General features: G+C 32.4%; 3 protein-coding genes across 4 annotated transcripts; all 3 read right to left on the reverse strand.

Annotated features, from left to right (window-relative positions):
* Nucleotides 1–508: 508 nt before the first annotated feature.
* Nucleotides 509–2,910, reverse strand: LOC21409864 (probable phospholipase A2 homolog 1). The gene is made up of 4 exons (XM_010091709.2): nt 2,689–2,910; nt 2,469–2,508; nt 2,251–2,370; nt 509–1,073 (listed from the first exon to the last, which is right to left on the reverse strand). The coding sequence occupies exons 1-4, from the start codon at nt 2,797–2,799 to the stop codon at nt 895–897; spliced, it is 450 nt and encodes a 149-aa protein (XP_010090011.1). The 5' UTR covers nt 2,800–2,910; the 3' UTR covers nt 509–894.
* A 1,545-nt stretch (nt 2,911–4,455) lies between these two features.
* On the reverse strand, nt 4,456–6,860 carry LOC21409865. 2 transcript variants are annotated; one of them, XM_010091710.2, is made up of 3 exons: nt 6,712–6,860; nt 5,185–5,383; nt 4,456–4,952 (listed from the first exon to the last, which is right to left on the reverse strand). In XM_010091710.2, exons 2-3 carry the CDS (start codon nt 5,364–5,366, stop codon nt 4,766–4,768), a joined length of 369 nt encoding a protein of 122 aa, XP_010090012.1. In that variant the 5' UTR covers nt 5,367–5,383; nt 6,712–6,860; the 3' UTR covers nt 4,456–4,765. The 2 variants fall into 2 exon arrangements, with proteins under 2 accessions (XP_010090012.1, XP_024017228.1); XM_024161460.1 differs by having other exon boundaries at nt 5,185–5,387; nt 6,712–6,859.
* A 5,991-nt stretch (nt 6,861–12,851) lies between these two features.
* LOC21409866 (1-aminocyclopropane-1-carboxylate synthase 7) lies at nt 12,852–14,511 on the reverse strand. Its single transcript, XM_010091711.1, has 3 exons — nt 14,329–14,511; nt 13,949–14,238; nt 12,852–13,719 (listed from the first exon to the last, which is right to left on the reverse strand). The coding sequence occupies exons 1-3, from the start codon at nt 14,509–14,511 to the stop codon at nt 12,852–12,854; spliced, it is 1,341 nt and encodes a 446-aa protein (XP_010090013.1).
* Between the last annotated feature and the right edge of the window lie 7,526 nt (nt 14,512–22,037).

Consider the following 22,037-nt stretch of genomic DNA (forward strand, 5'->3'; position numbering starts at 1 on the left):
TTACTAAATTTATATTATTAAAACATCAATCATTACAGTAATTATTATGTAATTTTTTTAATTCCTAAAAAGTATTCTATAACAAATTGCTATATTTTCCAATTTTATAAACACGTTATGTGGTGTAATTTTTGCTTTAATAATAAAGCTTCTCACATATAGAGATATTCTTATAGACATCGAACTTTGCTCAATTTATCTTCTCATAATCAGCGCGCACAAGAGACTTTAATCATATTCCAAATTGGGGGCTCCACAATAAATGAATAAAAAGAAAAATGATCCGCATACCATAAAAAAAGAAGGAAGTCCATGGATACACGAAAGGCAAAGAAATAATTCAAAGACCAAAAAGTTTTTATAATCCTATTATATATACGTCTCATAAACAATGGAAGGAAGATGCCATAATCTACAAATAACCAAATTTCTGTCACAAAAACATCATAATTCACAGAGTAAAGTAATGACATTCCTTTCTTCATTTCATCATAAATGAATACCCTTTCTAGTCATCGTACCAACATTGTCCTCGATTCCAATATCAAAAAAAGAAAGGAAAAAAAAAAAAAAAACTGTCCCTAGATATTTAAATCGACATCTCTTGTACGTCTAGTGCTAGAAGCAATACTTGTCAAATCTGTACAAAAGACAGCTTGATTTTGCCAACGCATTCAATTTCCGCAACTTTGAGTTTGAAATATGACTCTATGGAGAAAACTATATAAGATTTATCACAACTACAAACATACTACAAAATTAGGTAGGAAAATCAATCCAATTCACCTGCAATTTCCATTTCTGTAAAACGGCTTTCAATTATATGTCCTTTCCTATTCTTTTTATGTTCTTTTTTGCGCCTTCTAGATGGTTTGTGGGGTTCTCATGATTCAATCAAAGTTCAGCCTTCGAGTTACCAAATTGACTTAGCAAGATGGCCAAATCCATACCCTGTACCATAGTCGGCACAGCTGTCTTATAAGGGCACACTCGAGAAAATCCGACTTTACCGGATTTCTGCACTCTCTTTATGCAGCTCTTGAACTTTTCATGACATTTTACATTTGTCAAACCTGAAACAGCCAATAAATAAAGAGAAATTTTACTAGATTTGACAAACATTAATCCTATCGCAGCCACAAACAAACAAAAAGAGAAGATAAAAAGCCACAAGAAAACATGAAATTCGGTCAGGACTCAGGAATTTCATTTGTATACTTTTGGCAGAAAAGAAAACAAAATGTAAGAGCTGAAGACCACAGGGCCCACCAAAAATCATCCTTTCATATTTTTCGTGTCAATAATTTGGCCCATAAGGCACAAATATTATATATATATATATATTTTTTTTTTTTCCTTTTCTTTTTTCACTTAAACAAGGCACAAGTATTCACTGCAAGAAAAACGTATGTACATAAGACTATTACCGAATACTAATTTATGTTTTTTTTTTAGAACATTATCGTGAACTCTCGTGCTTGCTAGCCAAAATTCCCGCAACAATCTCCATTATGCAGGGTTGATTCTATTTTTCAACAAGTTTCGTTAAATATGAAATCTTTGGACCCAAGAACAGTGCATGATGGAGACTGCTATTGAGTTATGGCTAGTCTTGGATAAATATTTGGGCAAAGTACTGCTCAACAAGAAAAGCAACATTGCAAGGTGCTTATAACACCATAATAGACAAGGCAAGGGAGTTCATAATAATGTTCTGAAGATGGTCAACTTCTTGAATGAGGTTCAGATTCAAGGAGCCCGTATCAATGGTGACATCGAGATCCATATGGTGCTCGAATTCATGCACGGCACATTAATAAAAGAATTATTGAAGTTACTACTCATAATTTCGAGACCAATTTTGTTTCCCTTTAATCTGTATCAGAGACTACATTTAAAATTAGGGAGTTTCTCCCGGTTTTAATAGTGTCAATGAGCGTTAAATCAAGTTAAAATTAATATTATATTAAAAAGTATGAAAAATGTGCAGTTTTTATTACAATCTTATGGTTAAAAAATTAAAAAAAAAAAACTGAAAGTTTTCTAGTACTACCAGATTAATTCTCTTAAAAAAAAAGAACTACTGTTAATTCTTTATTTTTTAACCGTCAAATTTACATAAAATCTGCATATCTCATATATTTTAATCAAATTTAATAATTAAAAATTAAGATTACTAGTAGGGCCACCTGCCTGAAAAACTCCCTAAAATTAATCCTAAATATAAATTTCTCAAAGGAGAAAGCAAACCTTTTTTGGTGACACATTCGTCGTGAATCTTGCAACAAGCATCGAGATCATCGCAAGGTTTCTCTCCGGGGCAGCCAGTCCATCCTACTCCGCAGAACTTTCCGTATCGAATCCCCACAGCTAAATTCACCAAAAAAAAAAAAAAAAAAAAAAAAAAAAAAAAAAAAAAAAAACTAGAATCAATCTCACATTCTGAAGTATATTCACACACAACTTACAATTACAATTCTCTGCAACGCAGATTTTGCTGCATCTGACCTGTCCATAAAGACGATGAATCAATTTTTTTCACGGGAAAAAGAAAAGAAAAGGTTTTAAGCGGTATAATTAAATTAATCAGCTATTAATCGTTCATCTGATCCGATAGGAGTCATTTTCAATGATATGTTTCTTTGGCATTTTCTAGGCGGCAAAAAGGGGGACGTTTTAGTTCGTTACCTCGGAATCATTGTTGGAGCAATGGGCGACGACGGTGAGGGAGATTAAAACGACGGCGAATCCAGCGGCGACACGCGTCCTGACGGGAACACCAGCAGCACCGCGCGACATTTCTCTCTCTGTTTTTGAACTTCGATTTCCTGTGCCAGACTGCCACAGTCGCAGACGAACGACAAAATGGAGGAGTGTTCTGGGTTTTCCCGTCTGATTTCTTCGCTTTCTATGTCGTTTCTCCCCCGCTCTTTAGATTTCCATTAGTCTGGCTCGCTTCCCATTGGTCGAGATTCGTCATCGCATAATCTGGAAATACTATAATGCCCTTCCGCGTTTTGATTCCCGTGGAAAACTTGGGTCCAACCCAACCCATTTTCAGGAAATTCGGCCCAAGTTTTGGCGATTCTAGCTTTTTATGCTATGTTTGGTTGGAAGGAAAGAAAATACAATAGAAAAAAAATATGAAAGTGATAGAAAATAATAATGATAATTTTTTTTTATGTTATTTGGTACGAGAAGATGGAAAGAAAATAAGTTTACCTTCACTTGTTTAGTTTGGAAGTTAAATTGGAAGGAAAAAAAAATCTACTCGTAAATTACTTTTATACCTTTAAATTTTTTACTTGGATGCTAATGGAGAAAATGGTAGTTTAGTAATTTTGCTCACTTTAATGAGTTGTCTGCATTTTCTATTCCATTTTCGGCCCACTTGCGGAAAGAAAAAATGGTATGGCCCACATGCATTATTTTCCACTCCATTTTCTCTTCCTTTCTCTTTTCTCTCCTACCAAACAACCTATATTTCTATTTTTCCTCCCAAAATTTCTCCACCTTCTTTCTTCCTTCTACTTTTCTTTCTTACCAAACATACTCGCCGTCCCCACTTTTTACTTCAGGCTTTTCTTCTGCCCACGAGTGAGGGTGAGAAAATAATTACATGGCTGATCAATTTGATAAAATTTGATTTAATGTAAGTTGGATTATTAGATCCGATTGAAGTATCAAAAATCCAATTTGATTACATCTGTTTGGATTTTGAGCCTTGTTTTTTCATTTTTATACTATGCGTTATCAAAAAATTACTCTATCGTTGGAACTGTTGTACATTTAAACCTTGTTTAATTTACAAATTCAAGTTGAGATGTAATTTTATGTGAAAATTTTTTACTATAACAGAAAAGTTAGATGCAATTTTTTTATGAGAACTTTAAACTGTAACAAAATTAGAATTGAAAACTCGAATTGGTAAAATAAATGAGGCTTTAGACTATTAGTATTGTGTGTGATCAATCACAATGATTCAATTGCTGAGATCACAATTTGTTGGTAAATGAAAACATATATATCAATCAACAAAGTCTTTGGTTAACGTCAAAAATGTTTTTTTGCAAGCGATAGGCGTATAATCTCGTCAAACATTCGTGGCAACAAGAAATGTGAGAGGCGCGAGAATTCGTTTACAACGTTCCGCTGCTTTCACAAAAGAACGTCCCTCGCTGAAAAACAACAAAAGACATACGCATGGAAAAATATGTGGAAAAAGAGATGCTATAATTAACGCCACAGAAGCAAAAAAATTGCAAAAACATCTAAACCAGAAAAATTAAACGAAAATCTGTATCAACATGGTTCCTACCTCCAATCATTTTATAACGTGCTCGAGCCAATCATTTTAAGGCGTGCTTGAGCTATATATTGATCGAACCATTGTATAGCGTGCTCAAGCGATATAATTAGAGTTGATAACACAAAAATTTTAGTCACAAAAGTAGCTAAAATAAACAAGTCAATGCAATAAATCTTGGACTAAAATCACCAATTATGATTTGGTAGCATTAGCTCCCAACAGAGAATACCAAATTAACATCAAGCTTCATCCACGTCACTTTTCAAAGCATGCATTATTAAGGCTTGTCAGGACTCAGAATTGCCCGCAGATTTCTCAGGTTCAAAAATTTGCAGAATGATGGAAAAGGGGAAATAAAAAATTTGCATGTAGAATTCCCTCAATTTAGATGAAGCAAATATAAAGACGAGGCTTTGAGACATGCAACCTCTAAAAACATTTTGGCAAGGGAAGTTTTCAAACATAGTAACCGGTGAAAGTAAATCCCCTTCCCACAATCTCGCCGGCACAAAACCAGGCAAAGCATTCCAGCCCAAATAAAGCAGCTATACCGGCATCTTCAACCTTCAATTCCTGCCTGTTCTTCCATATGTGCTTGACATAGTCGAGTTCCTTCCAAAATGACTCGCAACGACCAGGAATACTGCACAGAGTATCACTAAGTCAAGATAAACAGCAGATGCACGCATATGCCAGAAGAGAAAGATTGCAACAATGATTCTAAGAAATTTTTATAAGTGACTTAACTATTGTATGTTTCCTCATCCAACTTATTAATGAGCTGAAAAATTGGTGACATGAAATAGTTGGTACTACAAAAGAAGAATGTTTCGAAGCCTGTTTATCAACGAGACTATGAAGAACAGAAATATAACCTGGCAAGACGAGTGTAAAACAATTGTTTTGAAAGCTGATTGCATTTCTCAACCGTTGGTGGTTCCTGAATGTACTGCTTGTTCTGCTCCAATAACTGCTTGTAGTAAGCAGATCCGTGCTTGAAAGCGAATTGTGACGCTTGGCAAGCCTTTGATTGCAGTTGCTGCAATTTTGATGCCATTTACTCCAAACTTAAGCCTACCTGCAGGAAAAAAGCCAATTATGATATGCTACTGAATGAATCAAACATTCAATTAGCTATAACATCAATACCTATGAAGTCACACTTTCCACAAATAATATAAAACAGTTGCCACAAATTACAAAAATATCTAGAATATCAGAAAAATGAGCTGTTACAACCTAGTGGGCTATCTTCTTTCACATCCTTCTGAGAAACCAAACAACTCAAGACTTAAGTAATCATCTGAGAAAAACGCGGATACGACATTGAAAACTCCAAGGTTCAGTAAACAAAATCCCTAAAGGAATAATAAAGGCCAATTTTCAACAATAATTTAAACCAATTTAAGGAACTAACAATACATCAAAAAATTTTCATGAACAGCATAAATATGTAAGTGTCAGAATTCAGTAAAACCCTTTTATACCCCTAACAAGTTATATTTTTAATTTCATGACTTGTCATAAACATAGTTTTACAAGGCGGAATTGGAAACCAAGGCGTTTTGTCTAATCGAAGCCAAGCGGCATTTTGTCTAAAATAGTTTTGCTTGCAATTCTGATATAAAAAAGAATCATAAAAATCAAAAATTTCAACACCATAATCATACCAATTTCCAACAAATATCAAACTAAATTTCACAAATCTCAATGAAATCTCACTCTCACAAATATGAACTTCTAACAATATCCACTAATATCAATCTTCCAAAAATAGAACAATAATCAACCAAAAACCACAAATAGCTAAAACACACAAATTAATCAAAATAACAATTTTCGCCAATATCAACCAAAAAGCACAATAGCAATTTGCAACAATCAAACAAATTCCAAAAACCTCAATCAATTATCAAAAAAATTCTACAATAGAACGAATTCCATAAACTAATTTATACTTCATAGACTAAACTTCAAATTGAAATTTCAAACACAAAACTTCAATAATCTAAAAAAACCCAATTTCAACTTCCAACAAAAAATTGTGAACACAATTGAATCTCTTTTCATTCTTATAGTCAACCACCGCAAGCTCGGGCGAAACCTTAACAAAAATATCCTCCTTGTCACTCGACTGTTTTCTAACTTTCAAAAAATAGGCCTGTTTATTATCTTCATTGTTCACACTCAATGTCTCAATCTCATCTTCACATTTCGCAAACTAAAACAACTACATAACCCATATAACCATTACTAACTTTGAGATTCGTAAACCTATGAAAATCAGGGAAAATGAATGATTGTAACAGAAAACGTACGAATCTCCTCAAAGACTTGGTTTTCCGCCACAAAATCCCCAAATTCAAACAAAAATTACAAAAGGTTAAGGACAGAAAACCAACCGTGAAGGAACTTGGCTTGAAATCGGCTCGCGAAAATGCACGGGGTATTGGGAAGATGGGCTGACGCGACGGCGCTTGCACAGAGGGGAGGATCGATGGCTGGGGATTGGGGCCTCAATCTGAGTTCTAGGTTTTAATCAAAATGCACTTAAAACCAAGGGCCGAGATGTTATTACCTAAAATATTAACTTTTTATTTTTATTTTCATTATTTCTATTTTTATTTTTATTTGTAGCAATTTGTTAGCTTTATTTAAAGATAAAAAAAAATAGTTTTATTGTTATTAATTATTTTTAGGATAAGTATTTTTCCGCTTTGTTACTATTATTGTTATTAATTATTTTTATAATTAACATTGTAATTGTATGCTCCTATTTATAGAGCTCACGAGAAAATAAATGAAGGAGAAAAAAATATATTTTGGATATGGTATGTTTTTTTGGAGGTCCGAGTTATTAAAAACTTAATTTGGTCCTTATATTTTTTTATTATGTAATATACGAATTTATATCATAAGAACTTACGAGAATTAGTTAATGCCTGATAAAATTGTTTTTTTTTTTTTTTTCCTTTTTATACCTAACTTTAACAGTTTTCAGAAAAAAAAAAATGACAAAGTTAAGTGCATTGGGGTTCATTGGATTGCATGAAATATAAAAAAATTAAAAAAAAAATATGTTTTTATATTAGTCATTAAAAGGGTCTAAATCTGAAGTTTATTGGATTGCATAAAATATGAATACGTACATCAACAGTTTGAGGGGTATTTTTCCGATCTCCTCTAACAATTGATCTGTTTGGGCAAGCCCATGGTCATTTGACAGGGCCGTACTCTTGTTTAATACGAAGGCCGATGCTTTCACTGAAAGGGCCCAAACGTCATGGAGGCGAGTCAACGACAACAACGGCAGGACTGCATAGCAACATCAAGGATGAAGATAGCTCGTTATTTTCTAAGGGTTAACGACACAAATAGAGCTTTTTTTTTCGGCACTAAAAATAGGTTGCCGTTTGAGAGAATAAAATGGTGCTGCCCAATATTAATGCTTGTTGCTTGTTTGTAAGGGGGAAAAAAATAAGAGAGAGAAAAGAAACTCTATGACACCAAGTTCCATTGTTGCTTACTAGCCAAAAATTAAATAAGATATTAAAAAGTAAAGAAAATTAGCGAATTCACTTTTTAAATGTATTGTTTTTTAAAATTTTTACTTTTTACTTTTAATAAATAATCTTTTAATTAATATAATTTTTTGATTAAAATGTATTAATCAAGTTTAAAAAATAAAAATCTAAAACACACGTATTTTAAAGGAGATTTTTCTCTTTTTCCCTTTAAATTATAAATTGTTACGTTTTACAACCAGCGAATGTTAATCGACTAGCTAGGTGACCAAATTCTTGCACGATATATATGTACCAACTAATGTTATGACTTGAATATTTTTTTAAAAGGTGAAATCTACGTTATTATAGAGGAAAATTGATTTATGCAACTAGAAAATCCACATCAAATGATGAGTACAATTTGTTACGATACGTGTCATGTATAGCTCAATCGATATCATGCATCGACACACCAAAGAAGAGAAGAAAACAATGAGAGCTTTAATTAGGATAATCTCATTGAAAAGAGTCGGACCCATTTTGGGCCACTAACCATATTATTCAAGTTTCAATTCCAATGCCGACAGCATTTTTTTATTTGAAAAAAAGTCCGTAAAGGGATCGATCGCCATTACCAGACTCTGAATATTATTTCAATCTCATTAATGTTAACAATAAAGAAAAATAAGCGTGTAATTTTAGACACTTCAAATTAATAAAATATTAGGCTAACAAGAGTAAACTCTCGTATTTAAGACATTTAGGGTTCGTTTGGTACGAAGATTTAAATCATGGTAATTCTAATCATGATTCTAAAATAAGAACCATGATTCATGATTTTAGGTTCAAATCATGATTCAGAATCAAGAGCTTGAATCACTTTGAATCAAGAGGAGAGTTGGTTTTAGAATCATGATTTTAGCTAGTTTAAAACATCACATTAGATTCCGAATAATGATTCAGAATCATTCAAAGCAAACACTAATTCTGACTCATGATTCAGAATTACTGTAAATAAACACTTATTTTGAACTAGGATCTAGAATCATGATTCTGAATCAATCTACTAAACGTATCCTTAAAAAAAAAAAAAAAAACAAGACAACACTCAAACCGTTGATCACAAACCCATCATGATAATTCATCACCATTAAACTACCCCACCAGCAAACGATGCCGACAAAATATACATTTGAACGGCCAACATAACACTTTCATCTGCGAGTTATAACAACATAGACAAAAAGATCATTTTTGAAGACCAACTCCAATATCCAATCACCTTTCTAAGATTGTGGCCATCATTTAAATATATTCTATACGATAGTCTTCATTATAATCCCGAACATTATTGCTCCAATATGGCAGCGGCTGTCACGCCGCTAAAAATCTTTGCGCTTCTCACATTTTGTTTTGCTAAAAAGTTGATAGTGGGAAAAGCCAGGTTTTGCTAATCGTCCAAAAGGGTAGTTGGGCTGCTAGGATGTAATAATATTTGTATCCACATTCTTACGTGTCAGCTCATGATTGTCCTCGTGAGCCACATGGGGATGATCTGGACGGTGGTGATTAGATTTGTTTGTTGTCTAGTATGATTTGGCATGGGGGCTATCACACATTCATATGGTCAAAGGTTTGACTTTTTGACTTGGAAGGATTATCATTAGAGAGGTTTGGTTTGGTACAAGTATTAATAAATCGTCACCCAAGAAACTTTTGCTAATGGACTTTCAAGAGTGCAGAATCCTACCAACTACTCTCACACGTGGTGATCTATCTCGCTTTCCAATCTAGCTATTTCTTCAATTTTTTTTGGCTGTTGGTTTTCTTTCTTATTTTCTTTTTTTGGGAAAATTCCCTTTTTGAATTGATGAATCATGGGAATTTCAACAATTAATGAAGAGTCCGTACGGTGTTGGTTCCTAAAAGTGATCTTCATGTGAAAGCCGAAAGGTGATAGAATTAATATGCTTTGCTTTTTGGAAAGGTGAGACTATATATTTAGCAATTTTCAAATATAAAATGTGGACTCTGACGATTTGTAGTGATCCGAATGAATCATTATTTTCAAAGTGATAAATTTTTGCTTGTTAGGTAAGAGAATGGTAAGGTATAAATTCTGTCTCGTCTTAACATGTATTAATTTCTGTTACTATGAAATTTATAAATGAAGTAGTATGGTTAGGGTTACCATAATCAAGGATATATGTATATGGGGATTTTTTTTTTTCAGTTAGCTGACTTAATTAATGCCAAGTTGTGTATTTGGTAATGAAAACAGCATTCTTAAGGTCTGTTTAGTTCATTGATTCGAGTTTTTAATTATTAAATTTTAAATTCGAATTAGTGAAATGAACGGGATCTTATTTTACTTATGTGGAGGTCACTAACTAAATGACTAAGATTTATGCTGCCTCCTTATCTGGGAAAAAAGAAAACGAAAGAAAAAGACAGAAAAAATTGATAGTTTGAGGTTGACTTTAATGAAATTCAACCAAAGTTTAACAATTCAAACTTGGATATAGACTTAGCCCTCCAAACTTGAGTTGACAAAATGGAATTGGAAAGTTCAAGCGATATTTTTGTAAGCAAGCGATTATTTTAGAAGACAAAGAAGAGCTTTACAGGCTATAAATGTTTGGAAGACTAGAATTGCTGATTCAGTTCTTAATGTAGACCTCAGATTTAAGGTTTTAATAATGTTTAATCACCAAGTTAAGGGATTAATTAACAAAGAAAGAGAAAATCATGCAGGCCATATGGTTGAAAGATGATAAAAGCGATTGAATCCTTACTTAACATGCCGCAAGCTATTAATTTCAACTTTTTTATTAAAGTTAGAATTGAAAAGTCAAATAAAACTCAAAAGTAAAAGCTAAAATATTATGGAGAACTCAAACTATAATAATAATATGTCCACTTCGTAAACTACAGTAATGACATTAAGAGACACAAATTATATATATAATTATAGGTAAAGTCTTAACGCTGACATCTATAAAGTCTGACAAATATGTAATCTTTTTTTATTTGTTTAAGTGTAATATTCAAAATGACATGATATGTTGGACTATATTTTTTGAATGTCACACTTAAACAAACCTAGTATTAACTGATGTAATTACACTGAGAATATAGAAAAAGTTACATTTATTAGACTGGTCTCGTATCGACAATCCTATAATAATATAACATATATATGCAAACAATAATACTCGTAATTAAGCTATATGGCTATCTAGCTACACCTAAGGTTATAATGCTTAGACAATCCTTTGTTTGATATGCATTACCTTTCGATTCTCATTTTATATATCAAACTCGTAATCTCGTATCAACATGAAATATTATCAAAAGCCAGCTTTAATTATGACAAAGCTGATTTTAATTAGGTGATCTAAAAATGGCGGGTATAACTTAATATATATATGTATGTATACATATATATATATGTGTATCAGGTGGTCACGTGGTGGACCAATATTTGGTGTAAAGCGTGGTACGCAAGCTTGATATAAAGCACATATTAATGCAAAATCTTATCTAATTAATACATCTCAATCAAGCCAGGTTATATGAGCATGACATGCCATGACAAAAAAACGCCAATAACTTCCAAATGTCAAAGGTTATAGAACTTCGAGGTTTGATATTCCAACCGAGCCATCAAGTTTAGTAGCTTGGCCTTTAGCTGTTGATGATGGGGTGATGATTTGTTAAATATATATATATATATAGATATAATAATTATCATATATATCTGCACTTCGTTATTAATATATTCAAGTACACTTCCACATTAATAGTTGATCAAGTTATAGCTAATTAAGAACTCATTAGCAAACTACTCTTTTCTCTTGAATTTAATAGTTACTTAGTCAAAGACTCAAAAGAATACAGATACGTATACCCTTTTTTTAATCATTTATTTGATATGTCGTGATAATTAAGTTGTTTTTTTTAATAACATTACTAAAATCAATTATTGTACTGTAGTGATAATACGAGGGGGAAAAAGCTTCGGGTGCTTGATCATGGAAACAAGAAACTTGCGTGACACTCTTATCAAAAAACGAAACTTTGTGAGACATTAAAAACTAGCTTTGCTACCGCTAGCAAAGAATGTTACTTCTTTCTATGAAATATGCACTTAAGTACGATATGTAGTCATGAGTAAGCACACTTCTTGAATTGGGTTTTACCATACGAAGAATAGTATGGCTACAAACGACAAGTAATAATATCTTCATGATAAGCACAAATAGTACTAAGACAAGAGGCTAATAAGTTGTATGAAACTATAGGTTAACTTTTTTCTTCTCATAATATATATGTTCCATAATCTTAGTGTATCCTTTTCAACATAGACTTTTATCATTCGTTTCTTATTTTCTCATACAATGTCAAGTCTTACCCCATGTCATTTGACACGATGGTATCGTCTTATTACTAGCTACTAATGCTCGAAAACCATTCTTTTCTTGAACTTAAAGGTATAACTGAGTCAAAGAATAATAGAGGTACATACTTGTAACCATTCACATGATTATAGGAAGTATTTTTTGCTATAATATATGGGGAAGATCCTTTTACAACTCCCTTGAAAAAAAAGAAAAAAAAAAAAACTGATTTCTAGAGGTGTAAGGATCATGATATAGGCCATAATTGTATAATATTTATACACAATAGGAATTAATTAATATGAGAGAAAAAACAAACGTTTTATTACAATCATGAAATTACAATAACCTCTTTGAGAAAAATAAAAAAACTTGCATTGCCAAAGCAAGAGAACTTGCTTTGACAAGAACAAGCAAACAATTGTAGTATTACTTCCTTCAATATATCTGATTTACAGTATACATGAATAAGTAAATATGACCACGAGACAAAACCCCCACCTCTTGAAATGGGAATTTCGTCATCCAAAAGAATCGAAAATGGTTACAAACCATTAAAAAAAATATAATCAAGACATAAATATAAAATATACCAGAGATATTAAAAAAAAAAAAAGTAGTAGTAGAAAATTTTAATTAATTTCTACTACTAATTGTCTCCCTTTTCTCCGTGAAATTGTGTATTCTTTTCAACGCCACTTCAAGCGTCTTCTCACTCATGTTAGCAAAACACACCCTAAACCACCCCGGTTTGGAGCAATGGCAAGAAGATCCCGGCGAGATATTCAGCTTAACTTCGCGAAGAATCGAATCCCAGAGCGTTAATTCGCCTTCTCTTGTTGGTTTCTCCAAAAGCGGACTCAAATTCATCCAACAAAACAGCCCGGCATTTCCCTTCAAACACTCAATCCCGGCACTTTTTAATCCTTCAATGATCATGTCATACCTTTTCTTAAGCCTGTCTCTGTTGGTCTTAATGTAATTCTCCGTGAATTCCTTGTCGGACAACATGGAAGCCAAGAGATGTTGCGTTTGAGAAGATATCAACGTGAAGCTCGACATTCTCCGCGCCGTCGTCACGACCTTGTCGTTGTAGGAGTATATCGTCCCGACGCGAAAACCGGGGAGACCGAGATCCTTGGAGAGGCTGTATACAATGTGAACTCTCTCCGAGTTCTTGTAGCCCCGGTTCTCGAGAATCTCGGCAACGCTGACGAATTCCTCCGACGAGAAGACCGACCCCGAGTAGATTTCGTCGGAGACTAGGTGGATGTTCTTGCGCGTGGCGAAGTCGAGAATCTCCTCGAGTACCGACCGTTGGATCGTCGCGCCGAGAGGGTTTGATGGGTTTGTGATGAGAACGCCTCTCACCCTTATGTTCTTGGATTGTGCTTCGTTGTATGCCGCTTCTAGAGCTTGTGGAGTTATTTGGAAATTGTTGGAGCTGTCACAGTGGATAGGGAAAATCTTTACACCAGTTCTCCATCTTAAATCTCTGTCAAATCTGGCAAAAAAAAAAAAAAACAATTGATAATTTAGTTTGAGGCTTAAATATGGACGTGAAAATATGCATGAAATAATACTTAAAAGATTCACATATTAATCTCATGATCCCATTTGGGATTGATTCACTAATACCAAAAGGAATTCCTAGAAAGGAATTATTTTTTTTAATTAAGTGATTGACGCAAAAATCAATAAAAACTAATTTTGAAATTTGGTGTATATCTTACCCTGGATAGTATGGGGTTGGAACCAGCAAAGCATCTCCGGGATCTGCAAGAATAAATGTCAAGAGCTCATTGGCCGCTGTCGCGCCTGCGGTGATGACCACTCTATTGGGGTCAAACTTTGCTCTTCCTCCTCTAATTTGTTCCATAAAACTTGCCATTGCCTCTCTGAAAGACAAAAGGCCATGGTAGTCTTGGAACAAGGCATTTTCTCTGAAGCTTGAGACTCCTTTTTCCAAGCTGGTTTCTTCTGAATGCTGTTCCAAGTACTTTTCCAGCAAATCAAATGAAACCTGTTCAAGAAAAAAAAAAAAAAAAAGAGTTATAAGAGTGAGAAAATGACCAATTTTCTTAAATAGATGTGTGGTATTTTTTTAACTTACTTGATTCTCAGCCAATCCCATCTGAATCACTCCTGATGGGTTAGTCATTTCATCATAAGGGTCTTCATCATAAGCTTTCCAGCCAGCAAAATATGGAGAGTCCTCGCCGTGCGTGTCGGAGACCGCGACCTTCGAGAGCTCAACAGAAGCTGCGGCGGGTTGTTGCTCAATCTCAATAGCCATAACTAGCTTTCTTCTTTTTTTTTTCTTTGGAATTATGAAAAAAGATGAGGCCTTTTTTTTTTCTTATTTTTGAGGAGCTTATAAAATAGTAGTTTTTAAGGCCTAATAAAGCTGTTGTGACTAAAAGAGAATGAGAGAGAATTAGAGAGACTTGAGAAACTGAGAACTGTTTGAATGAAAAGTTTGAAACAAAAACTCCCTTATATAGGGTGGAAAGAAACAGCCCTCAACTTGCCTGACACACACACAACAACAACAACAACAACAACAACAACAACAACAACAAAAAAAAATATATATATATATATATACACACACACATACAAATATATATGTTAATGATTGATTCTGTAATGTAAGCAAGATCAAAGATCACCTTTTACAGATAAAGTTTTTATGCCTTTTGCCAACTGTAGCTTCTGTCATCTTGTCAAATTTTATCTTCAGCTAAAATCTTCTTTAAGATACAGAAAGAATATGGTGGTTGATAGAGGGTGGATGAGTGTTTTTTTTTTTTTTTTTTCCTTTTTAAATGTTTTTTTAAAAAATTTCATATTCTCAATTTCTTAGTCAGAGAGAATTGGTGTTTTATATTCCACATATATATTATTAACTCTAATTGCAATTATTTTTTAGTTAATAGTGGTTGGTTTTTTCTCCATACAAATCCCTACTTCCCAACCTATGACTGATCAAATCTATGCCGAATAAACTCTAAATTCGATGCCGATCAAACTAATCATGCATTAGGAAGGCATATTGCACGCCAAAATATAATTGAAGAGATGAAAGAGTAGTTAAGTTTCTGATGACCTGATCACAAAGATACCAATTTACCAAAGATTAAGATTCTGATTTACAAACAAAACCATGACAAAATAGAAGCTCCGAGAAGATCTGCTGACCCCACTAATGCATTATATATATCTAAGCAACATAAGTTTATAACTCCTCTTTTAAGCTCCAAAGTTAACTTAGTTCAGAAATACAGATAATTGAAATAAGAAAAATTCAAGGATCCGTTTGATAAAAAGGTTCAAAATGTGGTGGTTTGAACTTTTTTTCGTTTGAAATAAAAAGTTTGAAAAACACAGTTTAAGTTTCGGTTTCAAACCATTGAAAATAACGGAGAGGTAAACTCATAGGCCGTGTTTGAAATTGATCTCGTTTTTATTTTTCACGTTTTTTGAGAAAGAAAAAATAAAAACGTTTTCGAAACGACGTTTGGCGCAATAAAGATAAAAAACGGAAATGAAAATGATTTTTTAGTTTAGTATAAAATGATAGAGAAATAAAAAATGACTTTTAATCGTTTTTCATTTTTTATTTTCGTTTTCTCCTCGCTCCTGCAGAGAGAGAGAAAGAAAGACATTAATGGGTTTTTTACACTGAAAATAATCTCTTGATAAAACTACCAAATGCATTTTCAAAAATGATTTTTGTATGAAATTAAAAACGTTTTTATTTTCATACAAAAAATAAAATCATTTTGAAACGAGTTCCAAACGCGCCCATAATTTTGCAGTTTTTTTAGTTCAAAGCACCAAATCAATGTTCAAGATATAGCATGTTGGATCATCCGAAACACATATGTATATGAAACCCAAATGCTATATTTTTTTTTTCTTTTTATTAGTTTTATAAAGCAATATCTTTGCATTTTCTTATGTTCAAAATTCATAAATGATCGCTTTTAGATACATTTTCAAGCATGTTTATAATTTGTTGTATGGGGTTATAATGTGGAATATTTTTGTTACATATGCATGGCCGTCTATGTAGTAGATAGGATACTTGTTGAGATTGTGTCTTTTTTGTGGATTTCAACTAACATATAATATATATGGAATAAATATAACATACCAAGATGAAAAAAAAGGGAGGCAAATAAGATAAATAAATAAATTATGATAATGGGGAATATGCTTCTCTAAAATCAACGACGTGGGGCTCGAGATATCATGAATATCCATGTGCAAAGAAGTCTTTCTCAATACATAGTAAAAGATTTGCAATTAATAGATTTTTGAATCCTAAAAAAGAAAAGAAATTAAGGAGAACGTGAATGGAGTGATCAGATGACGACTATTCGGCGACTTCAGCCTGTAAGGGAGAGACAAGTATCAACCGCAAAGGTCTTGACCAGATATGGGAGGTTTAATTTTAATTAATTAATTTAATGGTGTTTGTACTTTATAAATAATTAATAATTTAAATTTGAGTGTGACATGGGCAATTTTAACTAGCATTTCTTACTGGAATGGGCACTTTCAACTCATCATCACCCCCAAAATCATTGGACGGAAAGCATATACTTATAAACTGCAAAAAAGTTAATGCCCCATGATATTGCTCCTCCGGCAAAATTCTTGCAGCCTCAACAAAAGTTATATGATATAAATTTAAGGAAATTCTACATTGTTATGATATATATATATATATATATATAGAAATTAGTTTATTGTGGATGTTTCTGATTTTTATGTTCTATTTATTTAGATTTTTATTATTATTTTAATTAATTTGGACATAAACTGAAAATAAAAAAGGTGGATTATTATATATATGATTTCTATTCCAGAATTAATAAATTAGGAAAGAGGTGTTTATTTTTCATTTTCATCTTTTTGAGGATTCATGTTCTTTTTTTAAGTAGTCTTTGATTATTGAATTAAAAAAAGAGTTTAAGCGGTTCTTCAACATTATTTTTATATATATTGAAAATGTCGATGTTTATTAAAAGATTTATATATGATCTCAAACAACCAAAATACAACTTGACGTCTGCAATCAAAATCAATATTATTCACACTTAACAAAAACTAATGAATTATATTAGTGTGTTAGGTAACAGAGAGAGTAATATTATCGATGAAAATGGTTATTGCCAAGAAAGTGGTCGAGTTCCGAGGTGGATTCCAACTGAGAAAAGCAGCATTGAATGACATGGAAGCACCCCCTAAGAAGTTCATTTCTCCGATTTGAATTTTCAATTTTAGGTTTTTACAGTAAAATTTTTTTAGAAAATGTCACATCTAACTTTTTCTACTATAGTGAAAAACTCTCAGAAAATGTCACATCTGAGCTCAAATTGAAAACTCGAATCCGTAAAATGAACGAAGGCGACTCAACTCAACACTGTGAAAACGACAGTCAAAAAACAAAAAAATTAAATTTTTTTTAAAAAAAAAATTAGGCTTTTATAAGAAAGCCTCACAACTGTACTACCCAAAGTGACTTGTAAATTTCCAAGTTCACACACTATTTTAAACCGAAAAGGGATCTTTTATATGAGGTGGGATTATATTTTCTTTAATCAATCATAAACAGCTCACATTGTCAACATTTTCCAAGCAAAAATTCCAAGTTTATGTCACACTGTCGTTTTGTGTTGCTAATTAGGAGAACAATTGAAAGGAATGTGCTTTGTCTTAACTCGAATCCTATACTGACCGACTGCGATTTCTGCTGCCATAAATGGCCTGCAATTGGTAAAAGTCGGACATTCGTATCCTTTTTTTAAATTTTCATAACCTTGACACAAAAGGGTATATATCAATATTTTTTTTGTAAAGATATATACCAAAATATTCGTAGGCAAATCTAGGGCCATACGAATCTCCATTGTTTAATTAAACGAATATATAGCGCTACATATTAAATTGGACAAAATTGAAAACCCCATATATTCCTAAATCTCACTAAACTATCTAAAATGCATGAATATGTACATACACACATATAGACTAGTATAGGCAAAGGCGTAGGGGAATTAATTCATATATATGTGAATATTACTTTGAGATCAAATGAGGTAAGATAATATCCTCATCTAATGTAAAAAAATGGCATGTTTGTATGGCTTTGAGAGAGCAGGAATCTTCGTGGAAGATACAATGCCAATGACTAAGTGCCACGTGATAATCTTTATACTTATCGTGCTAAGATTATGTCAAAAGAGAGATAACTTTAGAATATTTAGTAGGTCTAAATATTGGAATTGGTATGAGGTTTTTGCATATTAATAAGACGTTTGGTTTATGAGTTTATAATTATGATTTATGATTCTAATTTTTAAAATTTAAATTTTTTGTGAGAGAAAAATACTGTAGAGAATCAAGAACCATGATTTAGAACCATGACGAACCCTTGTTCCAAACATCCCATAAGACTTTTAAGCCTAATTTTCAAACAATTATTATGCTTAATCCCCAGCTGCTACATACATATACATATATACACTCTCCTTTCTTTAATATATATAATCAACGCGCATCTAGGCCATATATAGATATATAGATATAGTACTTAATAAGCTCAATATTTGTATACATCTTATAAATGATTCCTCTACATAGCGTGGTTGTACTAACACGTTTTGTAAGAACCATGACATATTCACAAATTGAGCATGCCGGCTTGTAGCTAGCTAGCTAATTATGCTAACAAGTAATAATCCCTTTTTAAAGACACGCTTCTAATTGTCTTTATGTTGGAAATTTCCTTGTAGGTTGTGAAGAAGACTCTACTCTTCCTTGTGTACATTATATATATAATTTGTTGCTTTAGTTGTAAAGCACAAAAGTGCGGCTTTGACTACCCAATTATTCATCAAAAAGGGACCATCTTGAATCAATTCCCATCCCCTATTTTCTGACAGTTTTGAATGTTCTAATAGTTTTTTTGTCCACTTGCATTAGTTTTCTCTGATGGGTTTCTTCTATATTTATCAATGTTAAAATATAACAAGTATTATTGACTTAACTCTTAACAACTTCAGTTTTTAGGCTCTTAGAATAAACAGTTTTGAATAGAGAATGAATGAAATAGAATAGTCTGACAGAATCGTATGATAGGAAAAATGCGGAGCCTCCTACTTGTCAAGTTACGAGGCTGGTTAAAATAACTATTACCTCATTCATTTTACCGATTCGAGTTTTCAGTTTTAGGTTTTTACAGTTAAAAGCTCTCAGAAAATGTCACATCTAACTTTTTCTGTTACAATAAAAAATTCTTAAAAAATGTCACATCTCAACTTAAATTAAAAATTCAAGTGAACGAGGCTTATGAGTTTCTATCAATGTTGCGATAGACAGAGGTCTGGAATAGTACGCTGTTAAAGTGTGACCGAGGTACAGTAATGATGTTGAAATGAACGGCTCAATTCCTCTAGAAGAAAGGAGAGAGAAAGAACAACCAATTTTATGAAACACTATCTTATTTACTAGAATCGGTTGCTACTAGATAAACTTTAACTTTACATGATATTAGAAGATGATTTCTTAAATTCAAACTCCTCTAATTATCAATATGTATTGGGATTTTAATATGTTTTCAGTTTATTATTTAAAATTTTGTATCAGCTTAAGCTTTCAAGAGAAATGGTAAACTAACCATATATTTATATATGTATATAACTGAATTTTCTAATCAGTGCCTTCAACCACATATGTGGCAAGAATCACCTTTTTTGGTGCGTCATTTTCTATAGTCCCAACCATGTGCTCTTCCTATCCCATGCATGCAGGCTTGCATTGCATCTCTCTAAATATAATGATTGACGAGTGTATTGTGTAATGTATCGCCACACACATATTATAAAAATACAAATTAAAAATATGCAAGTTTCCATGATTGATGGCATGGTTCATACTTCCTTAAATTGTGAACCAAGAACTTCCACACAGGCTTTGGAAATAAGAATATAATTGATAGTTTTTCTTTTTCTCTCTTTGCTTTTATTATTATTATTTATTTTTTTTCAAATACCATATCTCCTATATTCAATGTTCTGCTGCTTGGATTTCAACTTCTTTTGCCTTTTTTTTTCCCCTTTTGCATACATGTAAATTCCAGCTCGTTGCCAACCAGAAACCAGCAGGCAAACCACGCACGGTTACACAATTATATATCACACACACACACACACACACATGTATATACATACATATATATATATATCTATACATATATATCATGTATTCTTCACTTTGGAACTCATGAAAAGGGTTAATTTACATCGCAAATGCTATTTTCATATCGGACAATGCCTCGTAAATCCAAACACATGCAGTGCACTATTATTAGTTTGGTAGAAGATTCATTGATGAATTGACCTATTATTGTGGAAGTTATAATTATTTTGCATCATATCTTCTACCTGTGAGATAAGCTTATTGGACAACAATGATAAAAAGGGTCAACAGAGAGTACTAACTCACCTTTAGTTACGAGCACAAATTGTAGGAAGTATTATATACAGTTTGCTTAACTGAGCTCCTAGTTTTCAGTGATCAAATGTTGTTTAAAATCTTACATGAACTACAACTTGTCAATTTAAGCTCTTTGTTTTTTTTCTACTTCTTACCGTAGTAGACTCTAAGCCTTAATAATTTAATAAAAGAAAAACTTTAATATATATCTTTTTGCTGTCCTTTTCTGTAGTTTAATTTTACTTGTTTTATTAGTTTGACATGTTAAACAAACGCGGTTTTCAGAAGAACCTGATCTCTTGGGTAGAGTGGAGGGACTTCAAGTTGAGTTTACATGTTGTAGTGTTTGAAGAGTGGTGCAGTTATTGCTGCCCCATCGTGAGTAATGCATATCACTGCATTATTCTTGAATATTTTAATTAGACGACGCGTGACTATTAAGGTCCTGTTCATTTCGTGAGTTTGAGTTGAGAACTTGAATTGAAAAGTGAATTTATGTGAGAGAAAATACTGTAACGAAAAAAGTTAAATTCAAATTTTTGTGATAAAAGATAATATAGCAAAAAATTTGAATTGTGATTCGAATTATAAAACGAACAAAGCCTAAAACGCTTCTAGTTTCCTTGAGTAACCACTTGAGATTGTAGGGATAAGAGCTTGGACTGGGACGAAGCAGTGGTTCATTGCCATAGAGACCATTTTTTCCCTTTAAAATTATGTACTTCTAGTGATTTGCCCACTCCATTAGTACAAATTCAAATTATCTGTCCAATTTTCATGTCCTCAATCATGTTAAATTATTTTCATATTTTAATTTTAACAAATTGCTCATAAATTGAATAAAGCATTGCATTGTGCTCTCAAATCATTGATGCATATTAAAATTTTGACTAAATCACTCTTGAGCTCATTTGAAGGTAGATATTAAAATTTGAGATGACAATGGAGCATGTCATTACAATGAATTAGGATGTTTCGTTTCAAAATTTAAGATTCTTCATGGATTAGGAGTATTTTGCAATATTTTATTCAATTTACAAAGTAATTTATCAAAATTTAAAACTTCACTACATAACTTGCTAAATGAATTCATAAAAAATTCAAGGATAAAAGAGGGAAAAAAATCCCAAAAAAAAACATATCTTTACCACCCCCTAAAAAAAAAACTACAAAATGCCACTCAAATAATGCCACATTTCATTTCTGCCACTCAGTGGCAAAACTTAAGAATTATGTCACTAAATTCACAAGAAAAAAAATTAAGGAACTACTGAAGTTCAATGGCATAAATGCAAAGCTTTTAAATTTTAGTTG

This window comes from Morus notabilis, unplaced genomic scaffold, assembly GCF_000414095.1.
Source record: "Morus notabilis unplaced genomic scaffold, ASM41409v2 Scaffold329, whole genome shotgun sequence".
NCBI lineage: Eukaryota > Viridiplantae > Streptophyta > Magnoliopsida > Rosales > Moraceae > Morus > Morus notabilis.